The sequence below is a fragment of the Grampus griseus genome (assembly GCF_964374135.1).
Source record: "Grampus griseus genome assembly, chromosome: 6".
NCBI classification, from domain to species: Eukaryota; Metazoa; Chordata; class Mammalia; order Artiodactyla; family Delphinidae; genus Grampus; species Grampus griseus.
The window spans coordinates 498,246-510,586 of NC_139000.1; the positions used below are offsets into that span (position 1 = coordinate 498,246).

The 12,341-nt window shown below is 59.4% G+C and overlaps 1 protein-coding gene across 8 annotated transcripts in view; it reads left to right on the forward strand.

Moving 5' to 3' along the window:
• The window catches only part of EXD3 (exonuclease 3'-5' domain containing 3), a 76,582-nt gene that overhangs the window by 38,484 nt on the left and 25,757 nt on the right, over nucleotides 1-12,341 (forward strand). For all 8 annotated transcript variants that reach the window (XM_082655719.1, XM_082655724.1, XM_082655721.1 and 5 more), the window contains 9 exons: nucleotides 1,897-1,994; nucleotides 8,062-8,135; nucleotides 8,241-8,279; nucleotides 9,887-10,053; nucleotides 10,452-10,575; nucleotides 10,872-11,082; nucleotides 11,197-11,306; nucleotides 11,833-11,995; nucleotides 12,074-12,234. In XM_082655719.1, the coding sequence (XP_082511845.1) occupies nucleotides 1,897-1,994; nucleotides 8,062-8,135; nucleotides 8,241-8,279; nucleotides 9,887-10,053; nucleotides 10,452-10,575; nucleotides 10,872-11,082; nucleotides 11,197-11,306; nucleotides 11,833-11,995; nucleotides 12,074-12,234 (1,147 nt within the window). The remainder of the gene's footprint in view (nucleotides 1-1,896; nucleotides 1,995-8,061; nucleotides 8,136-8,240; nucleotides 8,280-9,886; nucleotides 10,054-10,451; nucleotides 10,576-10,871; nucleotides 11,083-11,196; nucleotides 11,307-11,832; nucleotides 11,996-12,073; nucleotides 12,235-12,341) is intronic.

Consider the following 12,341-nt stretch of genomic DNA (forward strand, 5'->3'; position numbering starts at 1 on the left):
GCCCCCTGCATTGGGAGCTCGCAGTTTAACCACTGCACCACCAGGGAAGTCCCTACACACTTTTTAATTAGGTTGACTGTTTTCATTACTGAGTTTTGAGAGATTTAGAAATATAATCTGGGTTAAAGGCCCTTAACAGACATGTTATTTGCAGACGTTTCACCCTGTGGTGCATCTTCTCATTCTTTTAATGATCTTTCAAAGAACAAAAGTTCTTAATTTGTTGAAGTCCAGTTTATAAATTAAAAAAATTTTTGCATCATGCTTTTAGTATCATAGCTAAGAAATCTTTGCCTAACTCTAGGGCACAAACATTTTCTCCTGTTTACTTCTAGAAGTTTTATAATTTTAGGTTTTACATTTCAATCTATGGCCCATTTTTGGAGAATTTTCATATGGGGTGCTAGGTGTGGATTGAAGTTCTTTTTTTTTTTTTTAACAGCTGATGTCTAATTGTTCCAGCAGCATTTGTTGTAAAAAACTGTCCTTTCCCACAGAGTTGACTTTGTGCCTCTGTCAGGTGTCCATATATGTGTGGGTCTCTCTGTCCTCTTCTGCTCTGTCTGTGGCACGTGTTCTGACCGCCGTAGCCTCACAGCAAGTCCTGAGTCAGACAGGGTTAGCCCTCCAATGCTGTTCTTCTATGTCAAAGTTGTTTTTAATTATTCTGGGCCCTTTGCACTTGTATATGAATTTTAGAATCAGTTTGACGATTTCTATCCCCCAGAAAAGCCCCCTGAGCAGGGGAACACAGCCAGGGCTCTGAGACCTCTGGCCAGCCTATCTGGAGCTTAGAGGAAGCAGAAAATCACTTAAAAACAAACACGAAAGCTGTAGGCCTGTAGAGAGTTTCTGTGTCTGAAATAAACACCAGAGCTATACAGAGGGCGCCTTTGGAATACAGAACAGACTTGTCAGTTAAAAACGTGATGGCAGAATGAAAGTCTCAATAAAAGGTTTGGAAGATAAACTTGAAGATATCTTCCCAACGTCATACAAAATAAATGAACAAAGGAGGAAAAGCAGAGGAAAGTTTGTTTTTTTAAAAAAAATGGCAGATTCTGTCAAGAAGACCCAACATCCAAATAATGGGAATTCCAGAAAGAAAGAAGGGAAAACATGGAGGAATTCACTCCAGACCCAGTCCTGGGTGGATGGAGAGAGACCCACACTGAGGACCAGGACCCTAAACCCTCAGAAAGAGCAGGAGTCAGACCGGTTCCAGGAGCAGTGCTGGCGCAGGCTTCAACCCAGCCAGACGCAGTCCAGCGTGAGGCCTAGGGCACCGTCTCCAGGTCCACGCTTCGCCCCTGGGAGGCGCCTGCAGAGCCGCTTTGCCCTGGCCTAGGGACAGGCGAGGTGCGGGGCCACCAGGACGGTGATGGACAGGGGCCTGGGAGCAGCCAGTGGCGGGGAGAGGGGCACAGGGTGATGTGGGCTCTGTCCACAGGACAGGAGGCTAAGGAAGCAATCAGACCAGCAAGGATTAACCCACAGAGAAGAGGAGGCTGTGGCCTAGCCGCCAGTTGTATTTGCACCATCGTGATATGGTAGAAGCTGCTTGTGCCCAATTAACTGGAACCGTGGGTGCTGTTGTCTGGGGAGAGGAGCCTTCTGTGGTGAGACATCGTACAAAACACCTAAAACTGAATCATCGAGAGGCCACAATACAAAGTGGTTCTTGGAAACATGGGGCAAATGTAGACCACCTCAAAACTGTCGTGCGGGTGACTGGCGGCAGGAGGGGCGTGCTGACGTGCTGCCTTTCTCTGAGCCTTGGAAGAAGACTTGGCTTTTGAACTGTGCACGTGTATGACATTGATGAAAAGTAAAATCTTGAGATGCGTTAATCGAGAGAAAGCGTTGCTGGGCACGAGCCGTGTCTCTCTCCTGCAGAAGGTACCCGCAGACGACCTTGAGGCTGGAGAGGCTGAGCCCCAGAGCGCTGGGTCGGCAGGTCCTGCGGCTGCTGGAGCAGCATGGCCTGGACCCTGGTGAGTGGGGCCCCCACGCCCTGCGCTGGGGCGGGTGCCAGGCTGGTGCCGCCGGGGGTTCAGGCGGACCGGGGTCTACCGACCCCCAGCTCCCTTCCCGTTTCCTCCCTGCTTCCCCTCAGCATCTGTCCACCTGGGGTGCCCCTGGGAGTCTGGGCCCCGTGGGTGAGGACCACCGAGGCCGCACCTACACCGTGCCCCCTGCCCCCTCCCCCTTGGTGATCACGGGCACCCTCTCAGAGGAGCAGTCTTACTGACAGTGTTTTATAGCTTCACTGTGTGAGACTGTGGAAATCCTTCTCACTTCCTGGCCCGTGAGAGTGTTGAGCAGGAACGGATGTGGAATTCTATCAAATACTCTTTGTGCACCTGTTGGGCTGATGCTATGCTTTCCCCCCTTTCGTCTGTCTGTGGGGTGGATCAGGTTGATTGACTATATGACGTTAAATGAATCTTGGATCCCTGCCATGGCCCCGTCTCTGCCGGGTTGTGTTGCCACTTACGTAGACTGCTGGGTCTCGTTTGCCAACTGAAGCTGGATTCAGACTTCGCCTTCCTGAAATGTCTGTTTCTGGCTTTGTGTACGAGGTTAAGCTGGCCTCTGAACACGCAGTGGATGACGGCCTGTCCTTTCTTTTCACTGAGGGTGTTTGTCTAAGATTGGAATTCTTTCTTCCTGAGAAGTTGAGGGGAAATGGCCTGTGAACCTGGATTGCTTTTCATTGTGGAAACATGACTACTGATTCGTCAGCTGTGGGGGTTTTTTTCAGGGAGTTTGTCTATTTCACTTACGGTTCCAAAGGTACTGTCATTAAGACTCCTTTTTTATGGCTGAGTAATGTTCCATTTTATATTTACACCTCAGCTTCTTTGTCCACTCATCTGTCGATGACACTCAGGTTGTTTCCGTGTCCGGGCTGTTGTGGATAATGCTGCCGTGAATGTAGGGGTGCAGGTATCTCTTTGAGAGCGTGATTTCATAGACTCTGAATACCTACACAGAAGTGGAATTGCTGGATCGTACGGTAGTTCCAGTTTTAATTTTTTGAGGAACCTCTACAGTGTCTTCCAGAGTGGCTGCAATGATTTACGTTCCCACCAACAATGTCCTAAGGTTCGCTTTTCTCCACATCCTCGCCAGCATTTGTTATTTGTTGGTTTTTGGATGACGGCCATTCTGACAGGTGTGAGGTGATGTCTCATTGTGGTTTTGATTTGCATTTCCCTGATTAGTGATGTTGAGCATCTTTTCATGTGCCTGTTGGCCATCTGTGTGTCTTCTTTGGGAAAACATCTCTTCAGTTCCCCGCCTTTTTTTTTTTTTTTTTTTTTTTTTTGCGGTACGCGGGCCTCTCACTGCTGTGGCCTCTCCCGTTGCGGAGCACAGGCTCCGGACGCGCAGGCTCAGCGGCCATGGCTCACGGGTCCAGCCGCTCTGCGGCATGTGGGATCCTCCCAGACCGGGGCACGAACCTGTGTCCCCTGCATCGGCAGGCGGACTCTCAACCACTGCGCCACCAGGGAAGCCCTCCCCTGCCTACTTTTTAATTCAGATTATTTGGGGGTGTTTGCTACTAAGTTTTATGAGTTATTTATATATTTTGGATATTAACCCCTTATCTGTACGTGGTTTGGAAACATTTTCTCCCACTCTGAAGGTTGCCCTTTCATTTTGTTGATTGTTCCCTTGCTGTGCAGGTTTTGTTTGATGTCGCACATATGTTGATTTTTGCTTTCATTGCCCTGCTTTTGGTTTTTTGATCCTGTCTGTTGTATGCCCTGCTCATCCCACTAAACTGAATCTTTCCCTTCTTTCTTCTTGAATATATTCCCCAAGTTTCAATATGTATTATTTTTATTATTGTCCAGCTCAAGACACTTTAAATTTCTATTATAATTTTTTTTTTTTTACTCATGAACTAACTAGAAGTATGTTTCATTTCTTCTTTTGTTTGTTTTCTTGGTTGTGCTGGCTCCTTAGTTGCTGCATATGGGCTCCTTAGTTGAGGCTCGAGAGCTCCTTAGTTGCGGCATGGCAGACTCCTTAGTTGTGGCATGCAAACTCTTAGTTGTGGCGGGCATGTGGGATCTAGTTCCCTGACCAGAGATCGAACCCAGGCCCCCTGCATTGGGGGTGAGGAGTCTTAACCACTGCACCACCGGGGAAGTCCCTAGAAGTGTGTTTTTAATTTCCAAGCTATGACATTTTTGGTTATCTTTCTGGTATGGTCTGTTAATCTCATTGTGATCAGGGACCATGCTTGGTATGATGTCAGTCCTTTGACTGGGTTGAAATGTGTTGTTGGGAAGAGATCTAACTTCTCCCCTCTGAAAGTAATGTCTCTTTTTCTCTGGATACCTTTAGACTCTTCTCTTTGTCTTTGGTGTTCTGCAGTTTCACTGTGAGGAGCCTAGTTACAGATTTCTTTTTATTTGTCTTGCTTGGGATTTATTGGGCTTTTGAATCTGTGGATCGGTGTCTTCAATCTGCTCTGGAATCTTTTCGGTCATTACCTCTTTCGGATGTTGTCTCCTTCCCCTGTCTTCCCTCTGTTCTTTTCCTGGGACTCTGAATGTACATTGAGTCCCCATATCTTCCATGTATTTTACCTTTCTTACATACTTTTCATCCCTTTTCTTCCGTGTTGTCTAATCCTGATAACTGCTTCTGCTGTCTTTTTCACCTTACTAGTTCTCTCTTCATCTGTATCCAACGTACTATGAAATCCATCCACTATTTCTATTTCGATTGTTATGTTTTCAGCCCTAGAATTTATAGTTTGGTTCTTTTTCAGATCTGCTGTTTCCCTTTGTATGCCTTCCCATTGCCTGAAGACATTTCTGATTTTGTTTTTTCTGTCTCTGAGTACCGTGCTCCTGGCCGTGTTATGGTCTGTATCTAAACTTCAGCACTGTCTCTGGTCCTCGTCTGGTTTGTCTGCCTTGCTTACTTGCAGGCTAACTTTGCACCTGCCAACCTTGAGAAATCATCTGATGAAGCTGCCTGCCTCCAGAAAGGAATTTATATATTTATTTATTTTTGGCTGCGTTGGGTCTTCGTTGTTGCGCGCAGACTTTCTCTAGTTGCAGCAGGCCGGGGCTACTCTTCATTGCAGTGCGTGGGCTTCTTGTGGTGGCTTCTCTTGTTGCAGAGCACGGGGCTCTAGGTGCACGGGCTTCAGTAATTGTGGTGCGCGGGCTGCAGTAGTTGTGGCACACAGGCTCTAGAGCGCAGGCTCAGTAGTTGTGGCACATGGGCTCAGTAGTTGTGGTGCGCAGACTCAGTAGTTGTGGCACACGGGCTTAGTTGCTCTGCAGCATGTGGGATCTGCCCGGATCAGGGCTTGAACCCGCGTCCCCTGCATCGGCAGGCGGATTCTTAACCACTGCGCCACCAGGGACATCCCCACTGACAGGTTTTGATTCAGCCCCTCTGGAGGCACCACGTGCACAGAAGGGAGAAGCAGGAGGGGTGGGACCACCCAGGCCAGCGGCGCAGGTGCATCAGGGCCCTGGGAGCCAGGGCCACGGGCTGCACTGGCGGTGGGGGCGGGGGTTGGCACTGCACCCGAGACACAGGAGCCCACCTCAGAGGCCTGGCTGGGCAGGAAGGAGCCAGCCCCCCTCAGGCTGCTGATTAAAACCCAGAGGGTGAGTTCTAGACTCAGGAGCTCTGAGGAAGGTCCCAGCGACGCAGACCGCTGGGGGGTGCTGGGCTCTGAGGGGCCTGGAAGACTGGACTGCGTCCACCGCCCTGCAGTTGGGGACCTGGCCCTGAGCTGAAGCCAAGCGAGTGGGCTGGAGGGACCCCTGACCCAGGCACAGGGGCCTCCAGGCTCACCTGCACACCTGCCCTGGGCACCAGTCAGGGAGCTCTGGGAGCGTTGCCCCGTGGGAACATGAGGTGGGGACATCCAGACCCCGGCTGCCAGGGCCTCCCGCAAGGCTGGTGGTGGTTGGTTGAGGCAGGGCCCCGCCCACCCAGGACCAGGACCAGAGCCTCGAGGGCCGGGGAGGGAGGTGGGCAGGAGGCCCACAGAGCCAGGCATGATGGGAGGGCTGTGGCGGGGGCAGCTCACCATCCAGCAGCCCTGGCACACCTTCCTTTGACTTCAGGGGCCACGTCATGGCCGTGGTGGGCCAGGCCTGGCGCCAGAGCAGCCTTTGGCGGCCTCAGGCTGGCCTTAGCTGCGTGCTTCCCAGGACAGGGCGTGCCCGCCTGGGGAGGGTCCATCCCACCCGACAGGTCTCGGCCGGCCCGAGGCTGGAGCAGTTGAGTGCCCGGAGCCCGCGGTTCAGGTGGGGCCTTCCCTGCTGATCGTGCGGAGGGCCAGGAGTGCGGACAGGAGGGCAGCGGCAGGTTCTTTCCGTGGGGCCTCGGCCGGCAGCCCTGCTGGGGAAATAGGTTCCACCAGGCCCCCTCCCGGGTATATGCATTGCAAGGCCCCTTCTGTAGCCCCCCAGCTGGCTCCGGGGTCTGTCCCAGCCAGGAGGCCTCACGGTGGCAGGGCTGCCTCTTCTCAGTAGACCTGGCAGTTCCTAATTTCAGACAACACAGGCCAGCGTTTCCAACGTCCTAAAAACTGCCCCCCTAGAGGGAGGGGCACCAACGCCCCCCATGGTCCTCGCTGGGCATCCGCCATTGCAGCGTGGGCCTCCACGTGGACTGACCCCATGCCCTCCTTGGGAGGACAGAGTCAGACACGATGCAGGGTAGGGCCCGCTCACCCCTCAGCCCTGAGCTCCCCCAGCCCGCCCTCCCCAGGCCTGGGTCCCGGTGGAGGCCCCAGTGTCTGGGCAGAGTCAGCAGGGCACGTTTGGGTTGCGTTTCCAGTTGGCAGCGTCTGGCAGGTGGCTGGGCCTGACCCATCTGCACCTTTTCCTTTATGTTTGGGTTTGGATGAACCATCGGCGCAGACTGCGGCCTGAGTGCCTTCTGTCGATGCGATACTGCACCCATAGGATTTTGACAAAGTATCTCATTGGCAAAATGATGCACAGCATTGTAGAAATGTCAGGAAAGCTGGTGTCTGTCTGTCTCCATCCGAGCGAGACTTGCTTCTGCAGCAGCTTCGACACCTTTGTCTCTGTCCTGAGCGTCGCCTCCTGCCCTGAGTAACTTGTTCATCCGTCCCTCCCTCCCTGCTGCAGTCTCGTCCAGGCTCCCGAGCGGCCTGTGGGGCACGTCCGTGGATCTGGAGCCCTCTGGTCTTGCGTCCCTGCCTCGGCAGGAAGCGGGAGGGAAGGCTGGGGGGCAGCTGGCAGGACCCGGCCTCTGGGCAGCCCCGACCTCTGTGTGCTCGGACAGCGTCCTTGTAGCCAGGGTGCTCCCTGTGCTGGCTGTGCGGTCCTGGCTGGGGCGGCCGCGCCCCTCGAGAGCATGGGGTCCTGGCCAGGGTCCGGGGAAGGCCGGGCCCCCACTGGGAGGTGCGGGTGGGCAGGCTCTGTGGTCAGCATCCCCCCCGGACCACCAGGCTGCAAGGACAGCTGGCCCCAGGAGGGAGGAACAGCAGCGGGTGGTGGACAGCGGGTGGTGGACAGCAGGTGAGTGGACAGTGGATGGTGGACAGCGGGTGAGTGGACAGTGGATGGTGGACAGCGGGTGAGTGGACAGCGGGTGCCCTTCCCAGGCCCCCCTGGGCTCTGAACAGAATATGAAGGTGAGGCCAACAGGTGAGCATAGTTTGTGAACACATGAGCAAGACCACCCCTTCCTTGAGAAACTCACGTTCTGGGGGGGCCAGGAAGCAAAGGCACCAGCTGCCTGGAGACAAGGCAGGAAGACCCTGAGAGGTGGGCGTCCAGGAGACCCAAAGGGAGGATGGGCCCGGCAGGTGCGGGCGGAGGGCGCAAGGAGGGCTCTGGGGTCTGCATGGGGGCGGGGCACCCTCCTTCAGGGCTGGGAGGGCCGCTCTGATGCAGGTGGAATGGAGGCTGCCCGTGGGGTGGGGCGGGGGGGTGGGCAGAGGGGAGGGGGCAGACAGGCAGAGCCACACAAGCCCCGAGCCCTGCCCCATCCCGTACTCACTCCGTCCCAGCCCTGCCCAGAGCCCGCCCTCTCTTTCAGACCTGTGTCCCAACGTCATCACCCAGCAGCGCCTGGCCGCCCTGCGGTATCTGTGCTACAAGAGACTGGTAGAGGTGTGTGGACTGGGGCCCGGGGTGGAGAGGGGCTCCAAGCGAGGCCCGCTGCTGTGCTCCTGGGGCTGCCGCTAGAAAGGCTTGCGCTGGTGTCCACTTTTGCAGAGAAGCGTATCTCGGGAGAGCTGGGCCGAGCATGTGCAGGTGAGTTCAGAGGGTCCCAGTGTGCAAGGACCGCCCCCCCACCGTGGGGCAGGGTCGGAGCGGCCGGGGGTCCAGGATCCTCCTTCACCACTTGTGAACAGAGCTCTCAGGCGCTGGATGAGGAGAGGTTCACCGAGAGGAAATTCTAGACCATCCTCAGGCGCCCTGCTTGCCATGGCGCTGGGCCCCGAGGCCTGGTGAGACTGAAGACCCCGAGAAAGAGGCAGGCGCCACTTGGGGTGATGTGGGGACACGGAGGGCCGGACTGCGACCCCATGACAGTGTCGTCCTGCAGCCTCTGTCCTCAGGCCAGAGCTGGAGTGGGGGTCATCGCAGGTATAGAGCTATCCCCAGCCCCAGGTGAATCGGCCTGGGAGAAGGGTGGGCTCTTGGGGGTCCCGGGTGCCGTGTGCACAGGAGCTCTGCAGTGGCCAGTGGAATGGGGGGCCCCCTCCCTCCTGAGCGCACGTGCAGGGCCTGGTGCCTGCGTGGCATCCAGTGGAGGGCAGTGCCGAGCCGCCCCCGGAGTGACCGGGCAGGGGTGGTGAGTCACCGGAGAGGAACGCGGACCCCCAGGCAAGGCCCGGAAGGCCGGTCCCTCCTGGGTGCCAAGGCCGAGCCGTCCGGAAGGGCAGCGGACATCCTGAAGAATGTGAGGGGCTTCCACGTATTGTCCACGTGGGAACCCGCGGCCTGCGGGAAACGGACGGCCTGAGGCTGCTGGGGACAGAGCCGTGTGGGGAGGTGGCCCCGCCTGCCGGCCAGCCGGGACTCCTCAGGAGGGTGGGGCCCACAGCGACCCGTGGCCTCGCAGACACGGACACCCCACCCCCATCGGGACCCTGTGGGCCACGTGGGCCTCTTGCGCCCACACCGGGCCTTGCCTCCCTGAGGGCACAGTGGGTGCAGGGTTGTTCCGTGGCCTCACCCCCCCCCCGGCACCGCGGCCGCCCAGGGGCAGGGGTGAGGAGGTGCAGAGGGAGATGCTGGTGGTGAGGGCTGGGGCAGACCGTGCTCAGGGAGGCGGTGCGGGTCCCAGGCCCGGGAGCAGGCCGTTGAGCAGAGCCGCGGTGTTGGGTGGGGGCTCGTGCGTGCGGAGAAAGGCCGAGGCGGAGTGGGTAGCAAGACGGGCCGTGGGCTCAGGATGGCGGCCCTTCCCTCTGACACGTCCAGGCCCCTCAGCACCTTGGCTCAAGCCAGCTCGGTCACCATGGAGCCTCAGTCATGGGAACTGCTGGTCTTCAGAGGACAGCCACCTGCTTATGAAGGGCTCAGGGCGGGGCTGAGGGGGGGAGGTCAGGACGAGGTCTGAGTCGGGGTCAGGGCCGGGTCCGAGGGGTGGAGCGATCAGGGCTGGGTCTGGCGGGGCGGAGGGGTGTCCGAGGGGGCGATGCAGGGCCAGTCTGATGGGGGAGGTCAGGACGAAGGTCTGAGTCGGGGTCAGGGCCGGGTCTTAGGGGGAAGTTCAGGGCCGGGTCTGGCGGGGGTTGGGGTCTGAGGGGGGGATGCAGGGCCAGTCTGAGGGGCAGACCTGGGTCTGGGGGCTGCCTGGATGGGCCCGACCCCTTGGGGCAGACCAGGCGAGCAGCCCAAATCCCGTCCCCCAGGGCCTGGTCGGGCAGGACCAGTGGCTACAGGAGCAGCTGCTGCAGCTGCTGACATCTCACGACAACACGGCCCTGGTCGCCCAGTGTGCCCTGGACCTCTTGCTGCCCGAGGAGCGACTCCCGGCCTCGGTGGCCGCAGAGCTCCGCCAACTCAGGATCCAGGAGAGGTGAGCGTCCCCAGGCTCAGAGGCCCACAAGGAGGACGCCCTTGGGCCCCCGCCCTCGAAAGTGGCCATAAGTCATACGTGCTGGTGGTCTGGGAATTAGAAGCGCGGGAGAGCCGAGCAGGGGCGCAGGCAGAATGCAGACACACAGCAGGAGGCAGGCGGATCAGCCCCTTGGGTGCTAGCGAGACCCCATGGCCAGATCCCTCAGCCGGCCAGATACTCCCAGGGGCCTGAGGACCCGGCCGCCTGCAGTCTGCGAGGGCAGAGGCGTGGGGAGCAGACCGCGTAGACCCCGGCCCACGCGCGGGCCCTGAGCACTCCGCTGCCCCAGGGTCCAGGCCGGGCTGTGCTGTGGGGTGCCCTGGTGGGGGCGGTGCTGCAGCTCTGCTCCTCCCCAGGACGGCTGAGGCCCCTCTGGAGGACGGGAAGGACGATTACTACCAGCTGCCCATCCCCAGGGAGCACCTCCACTTCCTGGCCTCGTGGGAGGACCTGGCCAGGCACCAGGAGGAGCTCCTGCAGGTGGGTGCCTGACTCCCGCAGGCAGCCGGCTTCGGGGGCTGCTCACCAAGGCCTCCTGGGGCTCTGTCCACACCGGGCGCTCTGGCTTAAGGACTCCGGGCCTGAGTCCTGAGCCCGGTGTGGACCTGAGCATCGGTGTGGCACTCGACTCCTTGTGTGGGCACTCGCAGGGCCGGTCCAGCTCTCCCCACAGAGGCCGCCTCCCCTGGACATCAACCCTCAGGCGGCCAGGCAGGTGGGCGTGTCCTCCTCCCGGTCTTTGGCTGTGCCGTTCACGCCAGCCCCTCTGTCTGCAGCCCGGCCAGGTGGTCGGCATGGACCTGGAGTGGAGGCCCTCGTTCGGAGCCGGGGGCCGGCCCCGGGCGTCGCTCATGCAGGTGGCCGTGGAGGGCCGCGTGTTCCTGCTGGACCTGCCCCGGCTCTCAAGTCCAGCAGGAGGGCAGGCGCCCCAGGCCTTCTTCCGGCTGGTGTCCCGGCTGCTCGCGGACCCCTCCATCACCAAGCTGGGTGAGCGCAGCCCCCGGCCCCGCGCCGCAGCCCTGCCTGCCCAGGGGAGGGTGTCAGGGTGAGGCCAGGGCCCCTTCCTTGGGTGCCCATCACAGCGACGGCCCCCGCCCACAGGTTATGGGTTGGCGGGGGACCTGCGGAGCTTGGGTGCCTCCTGCCCGGCCCTGGCCCAGGCCGAGAAGCAGCTGCGGGGCAGCGTGGACCTGCTGCAGGTGCACAGGCAGGTCAGCGTTGGGGGGATGCTGGGGGTGGGGGGCTCCCTGCTGTGCTGAGCCGCCTGCACAGCGATACCGGGGCAGGGGTCTCACCTCAGGCTGGCGGGGTGTCTGCGGGCCGGGACTCGGCCTCGGGCTCTCTATGCCTTCTGGGCTGGCCCCGGCCCTGCTCCCTGGCCACAGGTCACCAGGGACCCGGGACACAGGGTCCCCCAGGGAGGCCGTGTCACCACACGTCCCCACGCTTCCCCAGAACCAGCCCGGCTCTGCCTACCACCCCCCACCCCAGGAGCTCTCAGCACACACCCTTGGGGCTTAAGGCGTTGGCCCCAGAGCTGACCAGTGGGCGGGTAACCATGGCCCCGAGACCTTGACACAGCCTGCCTTGGCCACCAGCGCTCTTCTCCTGCGGCCCTGTCCTCCATGGAGGACACAGGGCCTGCCCCAGGGCTCCTCGTGGGGCAGCCAAGGCACGTGCGGTGGCCGTCCTCCCTCTGCGGCGGGCCCCTCACCCACGAGGGGTGCTGTCGTGCAGATGCGGGCAGCAGACAGGCCAGCCCCAGGTGCGGATGGGGCCGCAGGGCCGCGGGGCCTCAGCCTCCTGGTGCAGCAGGTGCTGGGCAAGCCCCTGGACAAGGCGCAGCAGCTTTCCAACTGGGACCGGCGGCCGCTGTGCGAGGGGCAGCTGGTCTACGCAGGTGGGCGCCCCCGCACCCCTGCCCCGCACCCCCGATTGTCCCCACGCTGGAGGCTGAGGCTGACCTTGCCTGTCCCAGCCGCTGATGCCTACTGCCTGCTGGAGGTGTACTGGGCTCTGTGCAGAGAGCCTGCGCGCTTCCGCCTGTCGGGGGACCTGGCCAGGAGCCTGAGGCGCGGTGAGAGAGCAGGGCCTGGGGAGCTGCCGCCCCTTCAGAAGGCCTCGACCTCACCCCAGCAGGTAGGCGAAGCCCGCCAGGACTCCTTTATCACAGTTCCTACGGGGAGATCCCTGTCCTTAGAACTGGGACCTTACAGGGTTGGAGACCGGTGTGGGTGTGGGGTGTC